This window comes from Heloderma suspectum, chromosome 2 (genome assembly GCF_057233095.1).
Source record: "Heloderma suspectum isolate Gila_16-S chromosome 2, 16-S_ref, whole genome shotgun sequence".
Lineage (NCBI taxonomy): Eukaryota > Metazoa > Chordata > Lepidosauria > Squamata > Helodermatidae > Heloderma > Heloderma suspectum.
Window position 1 is genome coordinate 404,667,438 of NC_139459.1, and position 25,357 is coordinate 404,692,794.

At 49.5% G+C, this 25,357-nt stretch overlaps 1 protein-coding gene across 1 annotated transcript in view; it reads left to right on the forward strand.

Moving 5' to 3' along the window:
- COL11A2 (collagen type XI alpha 2 chain) overlaps nucleotides 1–25,116 on the forward strand; it is a 96,041-nt gene extending 70,925 nt beyond the window's left edge. The window contains exons 53-67 of the mRNA XM_084830270.1: nucleotides 255–308; nucleotides 592–645; nucleotides 2,221–2,274; nucleotides 6,399–6,506; nucleotides 6,913–6,966; nucleotides 7,084–7,137; nucleotides 8,160–8,267; nucleotides 10,310–10,363; nucleotides 10,452–10,487; nucleotides 10,621–10,674; nucleotides 14,288–14,558; nucleotides 16,383–16,495; nucleotides 19,836–19,904; nucleotides 21,117–21,356; nucleotides 23,122–25,116. Of these exons, the coding sequence (XP_084686396.1) occupies nucleotides 255–308; nucleotides 592–645; nucleotides 2,221–2,274; nucleotides 6,399–6,506; nucleotides 6,913–6,966; nucleotides 7,084–7,137; nucleotides 8,160–8,267; nucleotides 10,310–10,363; nucleotides 10,452–10,487; nucleotides 10,621–10,674; nucleotides 14,288–14,558; nucleotides 16,383–16,495; nucleotides 19,836–19,904; nucleotides 21,117–21,356; nucleotides 23,122–23,268 (1,470 nt within the window). The 3' untranslated portion in view covers nucleotides 23,269–25,116. The remainder of the gene's footprint in view (nucleotides 1–254; nucleotides 309–591; nucleotides 646–2,220; nucleotides 2,275–6,398; nucleotides 6,507–6,912; nucleotides 6,967–7,083; nucleotides 7,138–8,159; nucleotides 8,268–10,309; nucleotides 10,364–10,451; nucleotides 10,488–10,620; nucleotides 10,675–14,287; nucleotides 14,559–16,382; nucleotides 16,496–19,835; nucleotides 19,905–21,116; nucleotides 21,357–23,121) is intronic.
- The last annotated feature ends 241 nt before the right edge of the window (nucleotides 25,117–25,357 follow it).

The following is a 25,357-nucleotide window of genomic DNA, read 5'->3' on the forward strand; positions in this document are numbered from 1 at the left end:
TTGGCCGCTTGACTGCTGACTCCTATTTCCAGATCATCTATGAACAGGTTGAAAACCATTGGTCCTAATACAGATCCCTGTGGAACGTTGCTATTTACTTCCCTCCATTGGGAGAATGTACCATTTATTCCTACTCCCTGCTTTCTTTTCTTGAACCAGTTACTGATCCATAAGAGGACCTCTCCTCTTACTCCATGACTGCTAAATTTGCTCTGGACCAAGGGATAACTGTATCTGTATTCCTCCTCTAACAGGGCCAAGATGGAGCCAAAGGCGACCGGGGAGAGGACGGCGAGCCAGGAGAAGTGGTAAGAGTTCTAGGTCTGATTTAAAATGGGTTCTAGATTGACTGTTGACTGTGTCTGATTCTAGGCCTGATCTCTCTTGGTGTGTTTGATTAACCCAACTATCATTTCTCTGTGTCCCCCCTGCCATTTTCCAAACTATTATCAGACCCCTTCATGACCTTCTTTAAATGCCACTCACCCACCCCCTTGTTCCAGATCAATGTTTTCTTCTCCTTCTCAGACTAACGGGCTCCACTTTGGTTCCATGTTCACCCTGATCTAATCTCCTTCCTCTCCCCAATAGGGTTCTCCAGGTCCAACCGGTGAGAATGGTCCTCCCGGCCCACTAGGGAAGAGGGTAAGTTATGGGGAGGGATTTACAGTTTTTCTTAAATCTGTTCTGTCTGTGTTTGATAGATTGTCAGGTGTCTTTTGTTCTGTTGTCTGCACATTAACGGAATTACAGTTTTTAAACCAGAATTTTGTTCTAATTTGTATTAGCGCTAATGCGCACTTAGTCAATACAAATTAGCGCTAATGCACATTAGCTAATGCACATTAGTGCATTTGCACATTAGTGCATTCTGCTAATGTGAATTAGTGCAATTCCCCCCGCCCCCCAAAGTGAAAAAATGGTCTCCCAAGACCATGGAATCCACATGAATTGGAAAAAGCCAGTCTGCTGCAGAATTGGATTCAGAAGTTGTCAAGGAAGCCAGTCAGAAATTATTTAGAAAAGAGCTAGCCAGTTCAGAGCCGTTGTCTATTGTGAAAAAGGCATTAAAATAGGAGAGGGGATTGGGTCCAAAATGGATGATATTGGCCCACTAAGGTGTGTGTGTGTGTCTCACCAGGGGTCTCAACTCCCTGACACACCAGAGCGGCCTTCCTGGTGCCCTTCAACTGTGTTGGACCCCAACTCCTATCATCCCCAACCAATTCCCATGCTGGCTAGGGATGATGGGATTTGTATCCCAGCACATCTAGAGGGCACCAGGTTGGGGAAGGCTGAGCTAGGCACTTCTCTTGGCCTATATTGGGGTATAGGGGTTCCCCAGAAATATATAACGAGCGATTAAGATATCAACACACAAAGCTGCCCTGGTGCTGGGTCAGACCGTTGGCCATCTAGGCTGAGATGGCCTCCGCTCACTGGCAGCAGCACTGTTCCCAGTGGGCCTTCGATATAAGCAAAGCCCCAGGGTCCATCCAGTCAAGCTCCCAGACAGATCAGGGTCTTTGCTCACCTTGCTCTCTGAGACCCTTCCAGCGGACAACTGGGCCCAAGACCTTCCGCATGCAAAATGTGCCCTCTGTGCTGAGTGGTGGGCCCTCTTCCCAATGAGCGCCCCTTCCAGTGACAGTTCGCGTAGCCCCCAAATGCCTCCTGGGGTCTCTTCCTGAAGTCTTTTCCCAGCTGCTACCTGAGATGGTTTTTGCCAAGGTTGAACCTGGGGCGGGGGGTGGGGATGGACCGTCTGCCTGCCACACATAAGAGCATAAGAATTGCCGTGCTGGATGGGACCCAAGGCCTGTCTAGTCCAGCCTCCTGTTCCCACATAGGGGCCAACCAGCTGCCCCAGTGGGAAGCTGGTGGGCCACTGTGCAGGACGTGAGTGCAGCAAGGCCCCCCGCTCATGTTCCTTAGCGACTGGCACACACAGGCGCGCTGCCTCTGGCACTGGAGGCAGCACGCAGCCATCGTGACCGGTAGCCCTTGAGAGTCATCTCCTGCACCACTCTGCTGTGACTCCTCCTGTTATGAATGAGGCCCCTGGACCAAAGGGCAAAGTTGCAGCTCTTGTCCTAGAGAGGGCAAAGCCCGGCTGCCTGCCCATTCACGGGGGGGTGGTTTATGGGGGGCTGGAGGTGGGGGGGATGAGCCTGGCTGCCACCGCCTGTGCCCTGAGCCCACCGACTTGTCTCTCCACAGGGCCCAGCCGGCACCCCTGGCCCCGAGGGACGGGAAGGGGAGAAAGGCAAAAAGGTGAGTGTCTCTGCCGGGCCAGTGAGGAGTCTTGCTGGATGAGGGGTTGGCTGTACCGAGCAAGAAACGCTGGGCAGGAGTGGCTGTGTGTCAGTTCAGGCCAACTGGTTGTACGGAAAAGGCAATGGGTGAGCTCTGGAGTCAGGCAGGCCTCTTTTCCCGAGAGGGGATGTTTGGAGTTTATGTGCCTTGTCACTGAGGCACTTCTTTGCTGTGCAGATGGGCATTCATCTAGCCACCTGGCCCCTGAATGTTGGGGCTGCTGGCTCTTGGGTTCTCCTTGTCATCCTGCGCCTCCCCCTCCAACCGGGGGCTAGAAGGGGGCTTGCCCCCTCCCTCTTGGGGCTGCAACAGCATTCAGCTCTCTGCAGCACACTTTCATTCATGGATCACTGCCTTGTTGTGGCGAAGGGGCTTGCATAACTCAGTGAAGCCATAAGCTATGCCGTGCAGGGAACGTATCACAAGGCTAAAAGAGATGACGCCGGAAGATGAGCCCCTCAGGTCGGAAGGTGTCCAATATACTACTGGGGAAGAGCAGAGGGAATTTCCAAGTAGTGCCAGAAAGAGTGAAGTGGCTGGGCCAAAGCCGAAAGGACACTCAGCTGTGGATGTGTCTGGTGGTGAAAAGAAAGTCCGATGCTGTAAAGAACAATATTGTTGAGGAACGTGGAATGTCAGATGAATGACTCAAGGTAAGCTGGAGGTGGTCAGACATGAGATGGCAAGATGGAACATCGACATCTTGGGAATCAGCGAACTAAAATGGACAAGCATGGGCGAATTTAATTCAGGTGACCATCATATCTACTACTGTGGGCAAGAATCCCGTAAAAGAAATGGAGTAGCACTCATAGTCAACAAAAGGGTGGGAAAAGCAGTACTGGGGTACAATCTCCAAAACGACAGAATGATCTCAGTACGAATCCAAGGCAAACCATTCAGCATCACAGTAATTCAAGTCTATGCCCCAACCACTGAGGCCAAAGAAGCTGAGGTTGATCGGTTCTATGAAGACCTACAACACCTTCTAGAACTAACACCAACAAAAGATGTCCTCTTCATCATAGGGGATTGGAATGCTAAAGTAGGAAGTCAAGAAATCACCGGGATAACAGGCAAGCATGGCCTTGGTGTACAAAATGAAGCAGGACAAAGGCTAATAGAGTTTTGCCAAGAGAACACGCTGATCATAGCAAACACTCTTTTCCAACAGCACAAGAGGCGACCCTACACATGGACATCACCAGATGGTCAATATCGAAATCAGATTGATTGTGTACTTTGCAGCCAAAGATGGAGAAGCTCTATTCAGTCAGTAAAAACAAGACCTGGAGCTGACTGTGGCTCAGATCATGAGCTTCTTGTTGCAAAATTTTGGCTGAAATTGAAGAATGTAGGGAAAACCACTAAACCATTCAGGTCTGACCTAAATCATATCCCTGTTGAATATACAGTGGAGGTGAGGAATAGATTTCAGGGATTAGACCTGATAGACAGAGTGCCTGAGGAACTATGGACGGAGGTCCGTAAGATTGTTCAGGAGGCCGCAACAAAATCCATCCCAAAGAAAAAGAAATGCAAGAAAGCCAAGTGGCTGTCTGAGGAGGCTTTACAAGTAGCTGAGGAACGAAGGGAAATGAAAAGCAAGGGAGAAAGGGGAAGATATATCCAACTGAATGCAGAGTTCCACAGAATAGCAAGGAGAGACAAGAAGGCCTTCTTAAATGAACAATGCAAAGAAGTCGAGGAAAACAACAGAATGGGAAAGACTAGAGATCTCTTCAAGAATATCGGAGATCTCAAGGGAACGTTTTGTGCAAGGACGGGCATGATAAAAGATAAAGAAGGCAGAGACCTAACAAAAGCAGATGAGATTAAGAAGAGGTGGGAAGAATACACAGAAGAACTATACAGGAAAGATCGTAATGTCCCCGATAACCATGATAGTGTGGTCACTGAACTTGAGCCGGAGATCCTAGAGAGTGAAGTTAACTGGGCCTTAGGAAGCGTTATTAACAACAAAGCTAGCGGAGATGACAGTCTTCCAGCTGAGCTGCTTAAAATCCTAAAAGATGATGCTGTTAAAGTGCTGCACTCAATATGCCAACAAATTTGGAACACTCAACAGTGGCCACAAGACTGGAAAAGGTCAGTTTACATTCCAGTTCCAAAGAAGGGCAACGCCAAAGAGTATTCAAACTACCGTACAATTGCGCTCATTTCACATGCCGGCAAGGTGATGCTCAAAATCCTACAAGCTAGGCTTCAGCAGCATGTGAACCGAGAACTACTGGCAGTACAAGCTGGATTTCGAAGAGGCAGAGGAACTAGAGATCAAATTGCCAACATTCTCTGGATCACGGAGAAAGCAAGAGAATTCCAGAAAAACGTCTATTTCTGCTTCATTGACTACGCTAAAGCCTTTGATTGTGTGGATCACAACGAACTGTGGCAAATTCTTAAAGAGATGGGAGTACCAGACCACCTTACCTGTCTCCTGAGAAACCTGTACAAGGGCTATCAACAACCTCAGATACGCAGATGATACCACCCTAATGGCAAAAAGCGAAGAGGATCTAAAGAGCCTCTTGTTGAGGGTGAAAGTGGAGAGTGCAAAAGCTGGTTTGAAACTCAACATTAAAAGAACTAAGATCATGGCATCTGGCCCCATCACTTCAGTCAATCCTGAAGGAAATCAACCCTGACTGCTCACTGGAAGGACAGATACTGAAACTGAAGCTCAAATATTTTGGCAACCTAATGTGAAGAGAAAACTCCCTGGAAAAGACCCTGATGCTGGGAAAGACTGAAGGCCAAAGGAGAAGGGGACGGCAGAGGATGAGATGGCTAGATAGCATCACCGATGCAATGAATATGAACTTGAGCACACTCCGGGAGAGAGCGGAGGACAGGAAGGCCTGGCGTGCTATGGTCCATGGGGTCACGAAGAGTTGGACACGACTTAATGACTGAACAACAACAACAACATGTCCCACAGAGCTCTCTGGGACTTCCTTCCTGCCATGTCATTACACACAGGACTCTTTCCTGTCACCAGTACCACCCCCTGCCCACTCAGAGGGATTTGTGGAACTCCGAACTGCGATTAAAAAAACAGATCTATTGAAAAAAGAAGTTATGTTGATTGTTGCAAACCACTTCAGTTTCTCTTTTATAACAAGAAAGGCAGAAAATGCAAAAGAATTAAATTATATTAAATTCCGTTCCGAGATGGAAGAAGTTAGAGCAGTCAGATTAGTTTATAAGCTCCCTTGATATTATTTTTATATATTATATATATATATATATATATATATATATATAATTTATATATATTATTTATATATATATATATATATATATATATATATATATAATTTATATTTATATATATATATTATATATATATATATGGTAAAAATTCTAAATAAGCAATACACTGTAAATAGGCTGTGGGGACGAAGGAGTGAATGAAAAGTAGATGGTCCATTCTGCAAAAGAATCTCATGTCCAAATATTCCTCTATGCATTTTTCATATATATACATATATATATACACACACACACACACACATATATATAAATGGCACATCAGTATAATGCTGTGCGGTTCTGCTCTTCAAAAAATCACAAGCCAGGAGTTCCACTAGGGAGCACAGTCCTGCTTTTTGCTGTGGGGTGAAAAGGGAAAATCCAGAATAGAGACATTGCTATCCCTCTGGATGCTTCATCTCAGAAGTTAGGGATGAACTTCAACCACTTTTTTTTTTTTTTAAATGAAAGGTTGGAGAGTGAAAGTGCAAAAGTGGAATCTGTTTACAAATGTGACTGGTTTTTCTTCAGAGCAATGTGCAGTTTTATTGCTAGAAACAACGTGCTTGAAGCAAAATCATATTTATTATTATTATTATTATTATTATTAAATTTATTAATCGCCCATCTGGCTGGTCACCCAGCCACCCATATGGGGTGTATTTTGTATTTTGACTGCAATAAGCTGCTGAAACAATAGCTGGGGCAAGGGTGTGTGTGTGTGTGTGTGTGTGTGTGTGAGAGAGAGAGAGAGAGAGAGAGAGAGCAATATGTGCACTGCCATTTCACCTTGACTCTGCCCTCCTTAGGGAGAAGTGGGTGCACTTGGACCCCCTGGAAAGACCGGGCCGGTGGGGCCTCAAGGAATTCCTGGGAAACCAGGAACGGATGGGCTGAGAGGCATCCCTGGATCTGTGGTAAGGAAATTAGCCCAGACGCCTGGGTTCTCCGGGAGGGGCAGGGTGTGTGGAGGGCATGTGTGTCAGACCTATTGGGATGCTCCTGTGGGGTGGAGCTGGGGCTAGCTAGACTAGACTCAAGGGCCTGCAGAGGGACTGAATTCAGGGCCTTTGGGAGAAGGCTTTTTCGTCCAACGGAGTTCTATCGTAGCATTGCGAAGTTTGTAGGAAGTGAACAGCTTACTGGGGGTGTGTGGTGGGGGATCATCTGTCACAGGGAGGCGTCGGCTAGGTTTGTTCCTGGCTTGCCTGTAGTGGAAGATGCTGACTGGAGGAGGGGGAGCTGCTGTCCGCAGACAGAGGGGTGAGTCTTGATAGGTCAGGAGGGGCACCATTGACCGTTTTTGTCCCACGTCTGTTCCAGGGTGCGCAAGGCAAACCAGGGGCCACAGGCCAGGCCGGGCCTCCGGGACCAGTGGTGAGTGTCTAGAGTTGGTTCTGAGTCTGGGTGGGGAGAGTGCACCAGGGACAGGATGGGGCTGTGCCAGCCGATGGGAAGCGCTAATGGCATCCTTGGTTGTGTCTCTTCCTACAGGGCCCCCCCGGCTTGCCTGGACTGCGAGGGGACTCTGGACCCAAAGGAGAGAAGGTGAGACAGGGGTTCCATGCTCACTTACGCAGCCTTGTATTTCTCCACTCGCCTGTTTGCCAGAGGCGACCAGGAATTCCATGCAGGTGAGCAAGTGGGCTGGTGGAGGTGAGGAGGGACGGATTGCACCATCCTTCCTCCACCAGCCTGCTTGGTAGGTCACATTCTTTACTGTCCTCTAGAACAGCCTTCCCCAACCTGGTGCCCTGTTGGACTACAATTCCCAGCATTTCCCTGCCAGGCTGGGGAAGGCTGCTCCAGAAGCCCATGTTCCTGTGCTGTCTGTGGAGGAGTGGGACAGGCCGGCTAGTAACTTCTGTGGGCTTATTTGCAAGCCTGCACTGATGAGATGAACGTGGCATTTACAGAGTATAACAAGACTGGGTCCCTCTCCTGAGGGGCTTTCAGCGTAGACCTTTGACACAGGGGGAACAAGAGAGGAAGGGGAGGTGGAGGTAAGCAGGGAAAGAACGTGTGATGGTCTCAGTTACCCAGGCGTCAGCTCGGTTGCGGAGTTGTGCCAAAGGTTTCACGGAAAACAAGGGTTTTGAGGAGGGAATTTAAACCAGGGAAGAGTGGTGGCATCACACGGGTGCTCTGGGGCAGCCGGTTCCAGGCATATGGGGCAGCGAGGGAGAAAGGGCAGAGTCTTTTGAGGGAGCAGCAGGAGACCTTTGGATGGCTGCGTGTGCTGGGGCGGGAGGAGAGACAGCCCCGGGGCCGGGATGCATGAGAGCAGAGAGATGACGGGGAGAAAGCCGTGGAGGGCTTTGAAGATAGGAGGAGGTGTCTGTGCTGGATCGAGGGGAGTGGGCAGGGCGCCAGTTGTGGTGGGGGCTTCACAGGTACATTTTAATTCAGTGAAAGTATGAGTGCCTGTGGAGTTGGGTCCTCCTTAACAGGTTTCTCTTAGGAGTGAAATTGACTGGACCGGTAGCTGCTTGTGATCTGGGCTAGACAATTTCTCCGTGCATCTGGCAGCCTGCCTGATCCACCCCAGTAACCAGCAGCTCTCTTCACAGGGCCACCCTGGTCTCATTGGCTTGATTGGACCCCCAGGAGAACAAGGGGAGAAGGGAGACCGAGGACTGCCTGGCCCACAAGGCAGCGGGGGCCAAAAAGGAGAACCTGTGAGTGTTGGGGGAGAGTTGGGGGGAGGGATCTGCAGCCGAATGCGTTCAGAACAAAGTGGGCTCCACCAAGTCATGGGGAAAAGAAACAGAAAATGCTGCTATCAGCACAAGAAAGGATAAACGGTTGTGCACAAGCCGAGTTTTATTCCCAGAATATTTTAAGATGTAAAACAAAACTCTTTTTTAGGGTTGTTTAACAGAATTTTAAAATAAACCATTTCTAAAATACACACAAAATAAAGTCAGTCCAAATTTTGCTAACATCACAGCTACACTTAAATCCAATTTCGGGGAAAAAACTACCCCCCATTATTATTTTTTAAAATGGAAATATCTCTGACCAACAACTACTTAATACAATTTTATTCTCATCTACATACCCTCTTAATAAAAATGGGTCATCCTGAGGGGCAATACCCTTATCAGAAGAATAATAGAAGCACAGAGTTGAATATGACCTCAAAGATCATCTAGTCAAACCCCCTGCTGCCAGTGGAGGAAATCTGCTCCTACAGCATTCCTGTTCGGTAGCTGTCTGAACACCAAATTCCATGAGGTTCTTGCACCCCAATCTTATGCGTGTCTGCTCAGCAGTGAGCCCCACTGAGTTGTGGTTTACCGGATTGCTTGGGAATTGGCTCAGTTTCAAACAGACTACTTTAGCTTTCCCCAGCCTGGTGCCCGCCAGATGTGTTGGACTACAACTCCCATCATTCCCAGCCACAATGGCCATCGGCCATGCTGAATAGGTTTGCTGGGAGTTGTGGTCCAGCACAGCCGGAGGCCCCAGGTTGGGGAAAGCTTCATTAGTCGATCGATCGATCAATTTAAACCGGTACAATGAATTGACGATGTCTGTCTGTCTGTGATTTATACCCTGCCTTTCTACCAAACTGTGGCACTCAAGGCGGCTTACAAAAAATGATTTAGAATAGATTTAAACAATAAAGCCCATTAAAATACAATAAAAACATAACAATGCCAGAATGAAACTAGCCCCCAACCCAGAGATCTGCTTGCCAGAGGTCTTCTTGAATAATGCAGCCCCTGCCAGTGTCTGCTGGTGGTAGTCTCAAAAGCAGGGCCCCTCCAGAAGAACCAGGCTGGCTCGTGTGGCAGATTTCTTTAATCAGATGACCAGCCCTAAAGAATACTGACTGCTTAGAGAAACCGTTCCTCAAGGATCTTCCTTCCACCCTTAGCTGCAGAATGTTAACATGTGGTGATCATAGTCACGATTCCAAGCCCTCTTTTAAATGCACTCTTATTTGTAAAAGTATTGCACCCTGTATCCAGCCATACCCATCAGCAAGTAAGATCTGCTCCGGCATTGTTGCTCTGAGCTCTTTGATAGTTGATGTTAATGGCTGTAAGGAAAGGAATTCCTGTATATTCTCCCACAAACGTTTGTTGGCCTGCAAAGTCCAGGGAACCCCGAACTTACATGTTCGTTGGTTGTTGTTTTTTAAGTATGTAAAGCTTCCCATTTTAAAAATCCTGACGCAGTTTTACAATAAATGATAAAACAATACATCATTATAAAAGCACAACAGCGTTTGGACAAGTTAATGGCTGGGAAAATCCAGGGCAGAGATGTAAGTTTTTCAATGGTCATTGAAAGCACGTGGTCGTCAGTGCCTGACGTGTCGTGTGTGTGTCGGGGGTCATTCCAAAGGGAGGGCGCCACCACAGAGAAAGCCCTGTGCCATGTTGCTGCCACACGGCACAGACAGCAAGGCCTCGCCTGAAGATCATAGTGGTCTGTAAGGGGAATATGTCAGTTCCCGTGAGGATACCTTCCGACTGATTCTGAGGCACTTCAGTCCCTGCAAGCAGGAACAATAGTGGTGGGCCAGGGAGAAGGGTTGGGAGGGGGGAATTTGCGGGGACTTCTGTGCCTATGGAGGCAGGACGGAAGGCATCTTTTCCTGCCCGGGCCTCCTAAGCACTGGTGGGAGGCAGGGGGGGCAGCCAGGACTCCTGGTTCACTGAGGTGGCACTGGGCCACCCTGTTGATCATCTCTGCGCTTTCCCCGCAGGGAATCCCCGGTCCGACTGGCCCCATTGGCCCTGGAGGGCCCCCTGGACTTCCTGTGAGTGACCTCTGACCATCTCTTCACCCCACCTCTGCCCCTACTCCCTTCTTGAGTGCCACCTTCTAACATCTCCTTCCTTTTCCAGGGTCCGCCTGGCCCCCAAGGTGCTAAAGGAGCCGCGGTAAGAACCCCCCCCCCACACACACACAGAGATGCCCCCTTCTGAGGGCTGGGGGAAAATGAACAAACAAGAGCGGCGGTATCTGTTCAAAGCCCTTCCCTGGAGTACTGACCTCTTGGGCTTCTGTTTCTAGGGTCAAGCGGGACCCAAAGGTCAGCGTGGAGTCCCTGGACCCCCTGGGCATCCGGTAAGCCCCCAACCCCTTTCCTGTCCCTGCCCCTTATATGCCTCCTTCTCCGGCTGCTAGTGCCGAAACGTATCAGAGGGAGAAAGGATCCAGGCTTGAATGTGTTGCAAGCAGGTGAATGTATATTATCCTCATTTTAACACAACACTCACAATGGTGAAGGTTTGGGGTTTAAGGGATTTGGAAGAAAATATATATTTAGGGTATAAATATTGAATTTGGAAATTCTAATAATGAGAACTTACTGCGTTAAACATTTGGCTTCTTACGGTTTTGGTTTTATACGTTGGTCCCCTACAAGATAAGAAATAAGACATTCCCTGCCTGCATGCTTGCAATCTAAAAGACAACACAGAAGGATAGGGGACTGGGAGGGAGGAGGGGAAAAAAGCAACTGTAGGCGCTAGATTTTACAGCTAGAATTACAGCTAGAACTGTAGGCGCTAGATTGCTAGCTGAACTAGCAAAGTTCAGCGGGTCATGGAGTTGGGACTAAACACAATGGAAGAGCTGCTGCTTCCTCCCCTTCTGATGGCCTCTGCAATGGCACTTAGTGTGAGTGGTCAGTGCTGTCAGCTGGCAGGTTTGTGTTTGTCCACTGCTAATAGTTACTTCAGAGTTCTTTGTTTAACTCAAGCATGCCCGGTACAGTCATCCCCCCGCCCCCGCCCAGTATTCTGGCAGGGAGCTGGTAAATTAGAACGTGTGTACATAGCATAGCACAGTAAAATGCACCTGTTGACTTCCTAGCCACCCTTTTGTGGTATTTTAAACAAGCCATCATGATCATTATACTGGCACAGGCATTTTCCCATTGTAAAAAACAGTAGGACTCAGGGTTACGAGAGAGAAGATAGACAGCTGGGAATGGTTGTTTACATTGGGTTTTGTGAATCGCCAGTAAACAAGCTAAAATTCATTGAGATTAGCTCAGTATTTTTAAAAAAAGAAAGGGAAAAAGACTGGGAATTTAAAAAAAGTAAAAATGGCCTAGTCCAAATCAGTGGGATCTTCCTGTTACATAAGTCAAACATGCCGAGTGCAGTCAGTTCTCCTGTCAGCATGATGACAGTGGGGAAAGGGTAGCAGGAAACTGTCAGCTGAGACACAAGTGCGGTAATTTTGAGGGCTGAAGGAGCCATTCTCGCTGTCAGATAGATCATTGCTGAAGCGGGGAGGGGGGGAAACAAAAAGGTATGTTGGGATTGTGTAAGCCTTTCCTAACGTCAAATCTTTTCATTTGCACACATCTACCCAGTTAATAACTTGTTTTGGGATTTGCTTGGGTTTTGTTCCTCTTCAGAACACTTTAAGGATAAATGTCCCTTTCAAAAACCAGGGAAATGCAATGGTCAGAATTCTGGTTTAAGACCAGAATTACGGCTACCTCATTTATTTATTATTTATTTATTATTAAATTTATTAATCGCCCATCTGGCTGGTCACCCAGCCACTCTGGACGATGTACAACATACAATAAAACAGTTTAAAACAATAAAATTCTACAATAAAAACATTTTCTAAAATACCCTAACCCACCCCAAATGCCTGCCTGAACAACCACGTTTTTAATGCACGACGGAAGCTCATTAAAGAGGGGGCATGACGGAGTTCCCTAGGGAGGGAGTTCCACAGAGTGGGGGCCACCACAAAAAAGGCCCTCTCCCTCATCCCCACCAGTCTAGCTGTCCTGGATGATGGGACAGAGAGAAGGCCATCCGAGGCTGATCTTGTTAAGCGGCCTGTCTGGTGCTGCTGGAGGCGCTCCTTAAGATAGGCTGGGCCAGAACCATATAGGGTTTTAAAGGTCAAAACCAACACCTTGAATTTGGCCCGGAAAACAACTGGTAACCAGTGCAACTCCTTCAGCACTGGAGTGATGTGATCTCGCCAGCAGCTGCCTTTAATCAGGCGAGCCGCCGCGTTCTGTACCAGCTGCAATTTCCGAACCGTCTTCAAGGGTAACCCCACGTAGAGCGCATTACAGTAGTCTAAACGAGAGGAGACCAGGGCATGTACTACCGATGGGAGCAGATGGTCGGGAAGGAAGGGGCGCAGCTGCCGTATCAGATGGAGTTGATACAGCGCTGTCCGGCTCACAGCTGACACCTGAGCCTCCATGGACAGCTGGGAGTCCAAAATGACCCCCAGGCTGCGGACCTGGTCTTTCAAGGGTAGCCGTACCCCATTCAACACCAGGTCAACATCCCCCAGCCTCCTCTTGTCTCCCACCAAAAGTACCTCGGTCTTGTCAGGGTTCAGCTTCAGCCTATTCCTCCCCATCCAGCCACTCACCGTCTCCAGACATTTGGACAGGGATTCTACGGCCAACCTTGGTGAAGATTTGAATGAGAGGTAGAGCTGCGTGTCATCCGCATATTGATGACACTGCACCCCAAACCTCCTGATGATAGCCCCCAGCGGCTTCGCATAGATGTTGAGCTCATGTCGGCTCAAGCTCCACAAAGGCAGGCAATTGGAAGCTAAGGCTGAAGACGCCTCAGCAGACGTGCCCCGTGATCAGTGATGTTGTTGTGCCATGCCACACATTGTGCTGGCTTACAACATCCCTCCAGGCACCCACACTGTCTCTTGGTCTTTCGGGCCCAAATCTGATGGGGAGGAAGGAGTGCCTGCTGGGACCAGCAAAGGCACCCCACGTAGTCCATAGCCTTAGATTTACGCATGTGCATTCGCGTAGTTTTGAGCACTGCATTGACTCAGACCCCTGGTCCATGTCGCTCTTTATTTTCTTCACTGCCTCTCCGGGGTCTCAGGTGGAGATGCTGGGGATTGGACCTGGGTCCTTTTGCATGTGAAGCAGGGGCTCTCCCGCTGAGCTACGGCCCCTCCCTGGACTTTTTGCTGGGGTGTGTGTGTGTGTGTTAGTAGTTGTGGCTTAGATCCATAATGCTCTCTGACTGTGGTCAGAGGGCTGCTGTTTCCCTTAACAGGCCTCTTGATTTATCCAGAAGAGTCAAAAGGTGGGAAGGGCGGCTCCTAGTGCATTCCTGGCTAATGAGGAGAGTCTTTATCTCTGATGTGCCTGGGAAGCAAAGTCTGTTTACCTTAGGTAGCTGTGCTTGAGAACCAGGCACTGCTGGCCTGTGCTGGGAATGAACGCTAGGGGCGCCTGCTGCTGTTATGCTGCCTCATTGCCAACATGTGGAGTATAAGACCCATTGTACCCCATGGCTCTGGGTTCAGAGAAGCTGTCTGATCCAACCACTGGGTATGCCTGTGTGCTGACTGTACTCAGTAAAGTGGTCCTTGTAAGTAAACCTGGGTCTGATTTATCACTATCTTGGCACCTCTAACCTAAGAGTTCAACGCCCACTGCAGGGGCGACACAGTGCATAGACGGCGTTTGTCACAGCCCACGTAGTGTGAATTCCTAGATCAGCTGCAGTTCAGACGGGGCCTTCTCAGCTCAGAGCTCGCTGTCCCAGCCGCTCTGCTCCATTGTCTCAGCGTCCGCGTTCCTTTGTTGTTCCCATTTCAAGGAAGAGGGAACTGAGGCCGAGTAGAACGCGTTGCCCAGCGCCCACCCCGGCCCCTTTGGATCTGCCTCGCCCTGCTCTCGTGAATGCTCTCATTGCCCCTCTCCCAACAGGGCCCCCCGGGCGAAGTCATCCAGCCGCTGCCCATCCAGAGGCCCAAGAAGAGCAAGCGCTCCATCGACGGCAGCCAGCTCATGCCGGAGGAGGGGGAGATGGCGGCGGATGCAGCCGGCCACACGCCCTCCGAGGGCCTGGAGGAGATCTACGGCTCCCTCAACTCCCTGCGGCAGGAGATTGAGCAAATGAGGAAGCCGCTGGGCACGCAGGACAGCCCCGCCCGCACCTGCCAGGACCTGCAGCTCTGCCACCCTGAGCTGCCCGATGGTGGGTGAGGTGGCCAGCCAGCCATGGGCTCCCATGGGAGGGAGGAGGTTAGAACAGATGGGCAAAGGACCCTGGCCCTCTTCCCCAGTGCCCCCCCCCCACCTCCCAAGGGGATCGGTCTAGCCAATCCATGCCAGAGAATAGGTACGCTGCAGGAAGGGAGCCTGCAGAACAAATAACCCCAGATAACTCGCATAAGTGAGCCAAGCTGCATGCTCCTGGATTAAACCAGCATTTCTAGCCTCTTCAACTTGAAGAAAAAAAACCTTTCCTTATCCCAAAGAAGGACACAAATCACTAGAAGTGCCCGTGCCACAAATATAAGGAGCTACCTTTACTGAGTCAGCCCATTGGTCCATTCTGTCAAGCGCATAAGAGCCGTGCTGGACCAGACCAAAGGCCTCTCCAGCCCATCGTCCTCCTCCTGACGGTGGCCAAAAGCACTGTCTGTGCCCTGCTCCATGATCCTTTTAGCTAGAGACGGAAGCCGGGGCCCTTCCGCATGGGAAACCAGGGAAGTGGCCGTAGCCGGGTCACGTGGCCAGGTTTCCTTTAAAGTGCCCTGCAGCACTTCTTGCCTTTGCCCTCTGAGGCGGGGCACTCTTGTTCCCATTTGATGGATGGAGAACTGAGGCTGGCAGAGGGCACCTTGCCAGCACTAGTTAAGGGTGGCCCCATCATCCGGCTGGCTGGCGCATTTGCGTATCACTACACGAGGTGTGGAGGTTTTTGCAGCTGGCTACAGCAGAAGCAAAACTTGGCAAAGTTTCAAAATGTGCATTTTGATGTCAGAATATGAATGAAATGCTCTAGAGCTCAAGAACAACCATAGAGAACTATTAAATAAATCCATTGAAAGCAAAGAAATAGAAAATGCAATAAATACATTTTTTTTAACGAGCAGTTCCCAGGGTATAGATGGCTGTGGAGCAGAAATTTATAAACAATTCAAAGATTTGTTATTGCCGTATATGATAATATTATTTAATCAGATCATGAAAGGGGAAAAATCGCCATACTCGTGGGAAGACACAAGGACTGCTGTGATCTTAAAACCAGGCAAGCCCATGGATCAACTACCGGCCAATTGCATGATTGAGCCAGGAGGCAAAATTGTTTACAGCCCTGCTCGCATCTCAGTTGAGCACTGTAACAAAATAATCGGTCTCCCCAGACCTGATGGGATTCATACCTCCAAGGCAAAGAGCTGACCCAATGCGTAGAGTACTTAATGGCATTCCCATACGTAAAAAGAAAGAGATGCCATTAGCCATCTTAGCCCTTGATGCACAGAAAGCGTTTGACCCTGTGGAATGGGGCTTCCTGTTTGGATTCATGAAAGGATTAAATATAGGACAATACTTTATGAAAATGCTACAGTCAGTTTATCAAAAATCAAAAGCTATGGTGAGAGTAAATGGATCTGAGTCAAGAAGACTTCTGAATAGAGGAACAAAGCAGGACTACCCCCAGTCACTCCTGCTATTTGTTCTCTCCCTAGAATCTCTGGCAGTTATTCCAAAAAATAATAATATTAGGCATTACTACTGCATGTCAGCTTTTTTTTTTTTTAAGGTTGCTTTTAAAAAAAAAGTCTTGACTGCTGCTGCATGCCAGCTGTCAAATATTGAACACTACTTCGGAATCTTTGGATGTAAAATGCTTCTATGGAATATCAAATATTTGGTAAATATTCATAAACTTTTGGGGGCAAATTATTTCTGACACTAGACAGGAGCTTGGGTCCAAGTAGTTGTGTGAATCTGCTCTGAATCAGATCTGGAAGCTAAGGGGGGTTCACATCTTCTTTCTCTCCCCATCTAGGTGAATACTGGATTGATCCAAACCAGGGCTGTGCACAGGATTCCTTCAAAGTCTACTGTAACTTCACAGCTGGGGGTGAGACGTGTGTGTTCCCCAACCAAGAGATTCGAGAGGTAAGAGCTAACCAGAGGAAAAAGAAGAGCACAAGAAGGGAGCATGAACCTTCCAGACTCCATCAGAGAGAACCCAGGAACCCATGTGATGTTGGGTACCTGAATATTTTCCCCTTTGGAGGGGCCTTTTGGCTCCAGTAATAGCGGCGAAGATGGGTTTGTGATTTCACAGGCACCATCCAATAAGTGCTGTGCACCTCCAGGTTCAGCTACAAACTCACAGATCTGTCTTCTTCCCTGAGCTTTAACCTGGAGAGAAAATGCTTTGTCTAAATACCATCAGAAGGAGACATGCACTATGCATTTACAAAGGAGTGGGCCTGCTCTGTGCTGGTGTTCCAAATTTGGGATGCCCTCCCAACGGAGATAGGATGGGCACCAAATTAAAATGTTCCTTTTTGCCCAAGCATTTTAACATTTTAGAATTTTACCATTTAAAATTTAATGTATTTTAAAACTGAATTGATTGTTGAGTCTTTGTCTGGCTTTCTGGTTGAAGAGTTGTTCTTTTAATTTCTCTTTTAATGAGAAGTTATATGGTTTTTATATTGGATCTGTTTGGATTGTATATACACTGCCCTGGGATCCCTTGTGGATGAAATGAAATGACTGTCTGCGCCAATCGGGCCTCCAAGGGGAGGGCATTCCACAACCAGGGTACCACAGCAGAGAAGTCCCTCTCCCATGTCCCACCATAGTCACATGACACTGCAGCTGTACCTACCCGAAGTGTCCACCCCCTTCAGGAGGCGAAGGGGTGAGGAGCACCTCTGCATCTCATCTGGAAAGTTGTTCTTAGTCTCCAGGGGCAGCTGCTGCCAAGGCCCTGCTCCCGATGATCTCATCTGGTCTGTGTTGCAGGATGCAAACAGCCGCTTAGATTAGCTGTATCCAACTAAAGGAACCTTCCTGGACCAATTGCATCAGATTTAATCTCCGTCAATGTTCCTCTGAAGGAAAGGGAGGTGGGGATTGCCCCCTCTAAGACGGTTGCTGTGAGGCCTGCATAGAATCATAGAATAGAATCATAGAATAGTAGGGTTGGAAGGGGCCTACAAGGCCATCGAGCCCAACCCCCTGCTCAATGCAGGAATCCAAGTCAGAGCATCCCTGACAGGTGGCTGTCCAGCCTCGTCTTGAATGCCTCCAGTGTGGGAGAGCCCACCACCTCCCTAGGTCATTGGTTCCATTGTTGTATTGCTCTACCAGTCAGGAAGTTTTTCCTGATGTTCAGCCGGAATCTGGCTTCCTGTCACTTGAGCCCATTATTCCGTGTCCTGCACTCTGGGATGATCAAAAAGAGATCCTGGCCTTCTTCTCTGGGACAACCTTTCAAGTACTTGAAGAGTGCTATCATATCTCCCCTCAGTCTTCTCTTCTCAAGGCTAAACATGCCCAGTTCTTTCAGTCTCTCCTCATAGGGCTTTGTTTCCAGTCCCCTGATCATCTTTGTTGCCCTCCTCTGAACCCTCTCCAGTTTGTCTGCATCCTTCTTAAAGTGTGGTGCCCAGAACTGCACACAGTACTCCAGATGAGGCCTAACCAGTACTGAGTGGAGGGGAGCTAGTACTTCCCGGGATTTGGAACCTAGGCTTCTATTAATGCAGCCCAAAAGAGCATTGGCCTTTTTTGCAGCCACATCACATTGTTGGCTCATATTCAGCTTGTGATCGACAACAATTCCAAGATCCTTCTCGCTTGTAGTGTGGTTGAGCCACGTATCCCCCATCTTGTAACTGTGCATTTGGTTTCTTTTTCCTAGGTGCAGAACTTGGCATTTATCCCTATTAAATGTCATTCTGTTGTTTTCTGCCCAGTGCTCCAGTCTATCCAGATCACTTTGAATTTTGTTTCTGTCTTCCAAAGTATTAGCTATCCCGCCCAATTTGGTGTCATCTGCAAATTGGATCAGCGTTCCCTGCACCTCCTCCTCCAAGTCATTAATAAAAACGTTGAAGAGCACTGGTCCCAGGACTGAGCCCTGCGGGACCCCACTCGTTACCTCTCCCCAGTTTGAGAAGGTCCCATTGATAAGCACTCTTTGAGTCCGATTCTGTAGCCAACTGTGGATCCACCGGATCGTTGTTTCATCTAGCCCACTTTGAGCTAGTTTGCTCATCAGGAGATCATGGGGCACTTTGTCGAAAGCTTTGCTGAAGTCGAGGTATATGATGTCTACAGCATTCCCACGGTCTACAAGGGAGGTGACTTGATCCAAAAATGAGATCAGATTTGTCTGGCAGGACTTGTTCTTGACAAATCCATGTTGGCTTCGAGTAATCACTGCACTGTTTTCAAGGTGCTTCCAGATGGATTGCTTTATGATCTGCTCCAGAATTTTCCCAGGGATTGATGTCAGACTGACTGGTCTGTAGTTCCCAGGTTCCTCCTTTTTACCCTTTTTGAAGAGAGGGACAACGTTAGCCCTCCTCCAGTCATCTGGCACTTCCCCGGTCCTCCATGATTTCTCAAAGAGAATAGACAGCGGTTCTGAGAGTTCTTCTGCCAGTTCCTTTATTACTCTAGGATGCAGTTCATCTGGCCCTGGAGATTTGAACTCATTCAAAGTCATTAGGTGTTCCTTGACCGTATGCCTATCGATCTCAAGCTGCAATCCTGCCCCTTCAACCTGTACTTTGCCTTTGCCAGGGGGATCATAGACCCTCTTTCGGGAGAAGACTGAGCCAAAGTAGGAATTGAGCACCTCTGCCTTTTCTTTGTCCTCTTTTATCATTTTGCCATCCTTATTTAATAGCTGAACAACCATTTCTTTCCTCTGCCTTTTACTATGCACGTAGCTGAAGAAAGCCTTTTTGTTGTTTTTAGCATCCCTCGCTAACCTCACCTCGTTCTCCGCTTTAGCCTTCCTGACGCCATCCCTGCAATCCTGTGCTACCTGCCTGTACTCTTCCTTTGTAGCTTGGCCTTCTTTCCACTTCCTATATGTGTCCTTTTCTGTTTTCAGGTCATCCCTAAGCTTTTTGTGAAGCCACATTGGCTTCTTCTGTTGCCTTCCACCTTTTCTTCTTGTTGGAATTGCTTGTGATTGTGCCTTGAGAATTTCCTTTTTTAAAAGCTCCCACCCATCTTGGACTCCTTTTCTCGTTAGCGTCTCTTGCCATGGGACCTGACTGATCACTGTTCTGAGTTTATGAAAATCAGCTTTCCTAAAATCCAGGGTACGCGTTTGACTACACTCGGCTTTTGCTTCCCTTAGAACCAAGAACTCAAGTGCAACACGGCCGCTTTCCCCCAGAGTTCCTGTAACTGCGACTTTCTCCACTACAGTTTTCCTAAGTACTTGTATTCAAAATTCTCTCTCCTCTCCCCCCCTTCTCAGGTGACTATGGCCACCTGGGAGAAGGAAAGGCCCCCAGGCTGGTTCAGCCAGTTCCGGAAAGGCAGTAAGGTGAGTCCACCCCTGGACGGAGCTCGCAGGACTTCCTTGCTGGGGCTGGCGGGATCCGCCGGGCTGGGCTTCTCGCCATGTCTCTTAAGGGCAGTTTGTCTCAAACTTTGAGCATTCCTCCAGTCTTAAGTCCCGTCCATCCTGAACTTCAAGAAGGTATTGTTTTCAAGTCCTCGTGCAAATCCAGTTGTAGTCTGACACATCTGGAGGGCATCAAAGGCCGGCCGTCAGGCTGGTACGGACAGTATTCACCACACATTGGGGCAGGTGTGAACTAAAACGAGTGGGGAGAAATGACGATAGAACGCCACCTGCACGAGGGGCTGGGGGCTGAGGTGTGTGGAGAGATCCAGAAATGAGGATTCGAAGGGCAAGGTGAGCCTGGCGGCTGATTGGCCCAATGGTCCCCCTCACGTAGCATCCTGTGTCCCTCGCGCGGCCAACCAGGCGCCCACAAGTAGGCAGGGACTGGTGTGGGCTTCCCCTGTCGTTTGCCTCCAGCATCTGGCTCTGATGGGGTAGACGGTCTCTGAACATGGAGGTTCCACTCCACTGTCATGGCTCCTGGCCCGTGATCCTGCCTGTGCGGCACTAGGGGGAAGGATGCGTCGGTCACAGCTGTTGAGGAAATATCCAAGGCCGATTAGGTTGAACAGTCAGGAATGTATTAAAGCACATCACAGCTGTGGGAGAGTCAGTCGAAACTGAGTCTGCCCCCACAAAAGAAACGGGGTATATTTATACATACTGAAAGTTGGAGGGCAAAGTAAATACACTCCACATGCTCAGGAATCAGTTAGAACTCAGTAGCAGTCTTATCAGCACAGCTGCATTATTATCTCTTGCTTCTGATGTCCTAAGCTACTCCTTAAAGTAAGGAATTTCCCGCCTATAATGAGCAAGTTACAGATACCTTCTCATGGTCAGACACATACACATTCTTTCAGTCCCGTCAAGCACCTTGAGTATTGCTTGAACCAAACTGCTCAAGAGGCCTACTCAGGCCTACCCTTCCTTCACACAGCGACGGATTCTCCTGAGCATTCTCAGCGACCTGGAGAAGGGACTTGGAAAGCAGAAGCAGGGAGGCCAGTGGGGACGGGGGGCTTGTGGTCGCAGGTCCTGAGAAGGAGGTGCGGGAAGGAGAGGAGCAGCTCTCAGCCCCCTGCCCCGCAGCTCTGCTGCCAGCTCCTGACTCCCTTCCCTCCCCAGTTCTCCTATGCGGATGCCGACGGCAGCCCCCTGGGCGTGGTCCAGCTGACCTTCCTGCGGCTGCTCAGCGTCTCGGCCCGGCAGAACTTCACCTACCACTGCCAGCGTTCGGCAGCTTGGCACAGCCGCGACTCCACCCCCGGCGGCTACCAGCGGGCCCTGCGCTTCCTGGGCGCCAACGAGGAGGACCTGAGCTACGACAACAGCCCCTACGTCAAGGCCCTGGTGGACGGCTGCGCGGTGAGGCTTCCAGGGGCGGGGCTTGGCGGAGGTGGGAGGGGCAAGGCTGGAGGGGGAGGGGGTTGGCCTGGGGCCACCACAGGGAAGGCTGAACCATTTAGGGGTCGGGGGAATCTATGGGTGCAGTGGGGCAGAAGAAGAGAGGATAGACGTGCGTGGATGGATGAGTAGCCACTAACAATTCCATCTTCCAAGTCATCTAATTCAGTGATTTCAAACTATGCTTGGGGGAACCGCCGGGGGGGGGGGGGGTTCTTTGCAAGTGTCTTGGGGCGCCCTCAGTAAGATCAGCAACAGTGCACAAGTTTCCTCAAAAAACTGCTCATGCCCTGGACTCCTATCTTCTTCTAGCATGCAGATACAGTGAAGTGTCGGGTGTGTTGTAGGGCACTTCCTTTGTTCGGGGGGGCAAGAGCGAGGCCCCCCAGCCTGCCCTGTGCGATCTGAGTGTGCACCCTAAAACATGCCCTGCTAATCCTCCAGCATGTGAGGATTAGGTCGAGGACACACTGATATTCGAAAATAAAGCTTCCCAGAGGTAGAAAATTTGGACAGACTACTGACCTCGTCCATTCCTTAGGATACCTCTCAGCCTCTCGTGGCAAGCAGTTCCCCAGGCAGGTCATGCACTCTTTTTTTTATTTTTTTTTATTTTTAAGACCTTCGTTTTGTTTTGTTTGGTAACTTAAGGGGATCCCCCCACACCATCAGGTTCTGGATTTTGAGCATGAATAAGGTTCCTCCCTTTTCCCGATAGCTTACAACTCTTGACCTTAAATAAATAGTTTAAATAACTGTGGCAAAAACAACCAAGAGTCTTGTGGCACCTTAAAGAGTCACACACTTATTCTGGCATAAGCTTTCATGGACTGTAGTCCACTTCATCAGATGCATGGAGTATTAGGGAGAGTTTCACATTTATATACAGGATTTTTATCACTCAGTGGCCTGGTTCGCATGTAATGACAACCCAGAGTATGGGCTGCTGTTGAATCGTGGGCTGTCATTACATGCAAACCTTGCACTATGGTTTAACTACAAACAAACCCGGAAGAGAACCCATGGTTTGTTGCTGGGTTGTGAATTCTAGGTTGTTCAAGGTTAACAGCCCATAGTTAAACCACAGTGCAGGGTTCATACGTAATGACAACCCACAATTCAACAACAACCCATACTCAGCCTGTACTGTACATTTGCATTATGCGTGAACCAGGTCACCATGTGTTCATTGGCTTACTGAGTGCCACGAGATCTGTGTAATCAGCACCAACTGCACGGTGAATGTTCCTGCATTTAATTTCCTTTTGACCGGTTTACAATTCTTGCTCCCCACTCCCCAGATATATACTTTATATAAGCCTGATACTCCATGCTGCTGATGAAGTGGGCTCACAAAAGCTCATGCCAGAATAAATGTGTTAGTCGTGAAGGTACCACGAGACTCTTGTTTTTGCTGCAATAAACTAACGTCCCCCCCGCTCCGGAAATGTTAATCATGGGTTCTTCTGGTTTAGAAATGTGCCAAACTGTCTTGCTAGAGAACACCAGAAGCTGCCTTTCGACAAACTCAGACTGTTGGTCTGTCTCAGTCTTGCGGGCTGCGCTGACTGGCAGCACTGTCTCTCGCGGGTCTCAGGCGGGGGTTGGAGGTCTGGGGGTTGCTGGGGGCTTTTTGCATGCAAAGCAGCAGTTCCCCTGCCACGCTCTGGCCCTTCCTCCCAGCTGATAGCATCTCCTCCCTCTCTCTGCCCGCCCCCCCCCCCAGGTGCGGAAAGGGTCCGCCAAGACAGTTCTGGAGGTGAACACCCCTGTTGTGGCTCAGCTCCCCTTGCTGGATGTGCACGTGACGGACTTTGGAGAGCCCAACCAGAGGTTTGGTTTCGAGGTGGGACCAGTCTGTTTCCTCGGCTAGAATGGAACCCCTCAACCCGGCGAGCCCCCCACCCTCCGTCCCCTCCCCTCGGTCTCCAGGGGAACAGCCCACCTTCTGCCACCCCCTCCGCAAGCAGAGACTGAGCGGGATCCATCCTGCACCTCCTCCCCAACAAGCAGCCCACGAGCACCATCGCCACCAGCGCACGGGAGTGACGGCATGGAGACAGAGGGGACAGTCGCGGCGCATGGGCGGGCGGGCCGACGGACCAAAGGGACCCGGACATTTGGAACAAATCGCTCTATGTTTTATTGTGTGTAAAGAACGGCAGAAACATTCCAGCCACCCGCTCCTTCTGTAGAGGCCGGTGGGACTTGCCCATGGCACACCCCATAGACGTCTCTCCCTCACCCCCGCCCCTGCCTCGCACACACAGTTTCGGAGACGCCCCCTCCCCTCCCCTCCCCTCCCCTCCGCACATACCTAGGAGTGTTCTTGTCCGTTGAACTCACCACTGCAGCTTCCCCGTGCCCTTGCCCAATCTCCCAGCTACCCCCTCCAGTACATAGCTCCCAAATGTCAGTCGTGACCCCACTACAGCCCACACCGAAATTTCCAAAATGTCTGATCTTCCCCCAGAGGGTGTCCCCCCCCCTGCATCTGCAGCCCTCTAAAGCAGAACCTGGCGATTCTCTGCAGATCCACACAAGCGCCTGTGCCCCACCAGCTGTCACCTCCTATTCTAGTCCCTGCACCTCTTAAAACCTCTTCTATGCCTGCCTCCACTGTTCTGGACCTCTGCCCCAAGGGGGAGTGAATTCACACACACACCCCGGAGGCCTTTCTCCCACAGCTGTGGCGTCTACCTTTCCCTGGCAAAAGCCTTCGGCCCGGGGCACAGCGGCAGAGCAGCCCGGCCTCTTGCTCCGCTGCCCGGCCTATCTTCGAAGCGCAGAAAGGCCAGGCGTTCCTTTCAGAAAGCAGAGCTACGCGACCGGGGAGGCTGCTCAGCCCCTGCAGGATGTGCCCTAAATCCAGGTCCATCTTCCCAATGAACAATGGCCGTTTGCCATCAGAGACGAAAGTCCTGCTGTGTTTCCTGAAGGGCCAACTTAACACTGGTGTGGATGAACCAGGTACAAAGTCTCCCTACCTCAGAGATAGCAAAGATGCCAGGAACGGCACCTCGATTCTGAACGGCTACTCGGCATCCCTGCCCCCCGCCGTTAAACTAGCCCAGAGGGCCATCCGCTTTTTAAGTCCCACTGATTTCAAACTGACGGTTAACTCGCTCCCACTGAGAGCGGTGGGGCTTTGTAAAGCATTTTAAAACTTGGAAGGGCAGCTGGGGGTAAGGTGTGCGCGTTTCCTTTTGCGCAAGTTGCTCCCATGCGTCCAGGGCCCCCTCCCTACCCCCAAGTCACCCACCCACTCTCTACTCGCAGGCCACAACAGTGATTTGTGTCTTTAAAAAAGAAATTACCTTTTGCCCCAGGAGCAGTCCAAAGAGGAGAAAGAAACTGTGTATTTTATTTTGTTTTTATAAAAAATTTAAATTAATTATATTATTTAAAGGAGTGGATATAAAAGACTATTTTTGTCTCCTGCTGCGCATTTTCAGTCTTTAAAAAAAAAAAAAGGAAAAAGGTGAGTTTTACTTCCAGTTTCTGGTGCTCGGGAAGTTTAAAAAAATAAATTTAATTTTCTCTTGGCCGCCTGCAAATTCAAAGATTTTATTTTAGGGGTGCCCAAACCGTTCTTCTGCTTTTTTGTTTTCTAAAAAGCAGCAAGGGCGCCCCCTGGTGCTGGAAGCAGGCGACCCGACTGTGTAATGTTTTGTAAGTAATTGTGGAAATTGTATTGTGTAATAGATAATCTATAATTTTGCTGCTTTCTTTGGGTCTGTTATTTTGATTTCTCCACTTCACCTGAACTCTTCCCTGGTCTAAGATGCGGTTTCCAACACACTTGCCCCCCCCCCCCCCCCCCGCACAAATAATAGATTTCCACACACCCCTGCGGGTTGGCAAAGGAGAGGGTCCCTCCCGCCCCGCAGTTGCCCCAGTCCAGCAAGTCCTCTACTGGTGCAGTAGGAGGCTGATCCACACGCATAACCCTGAATGGTGCC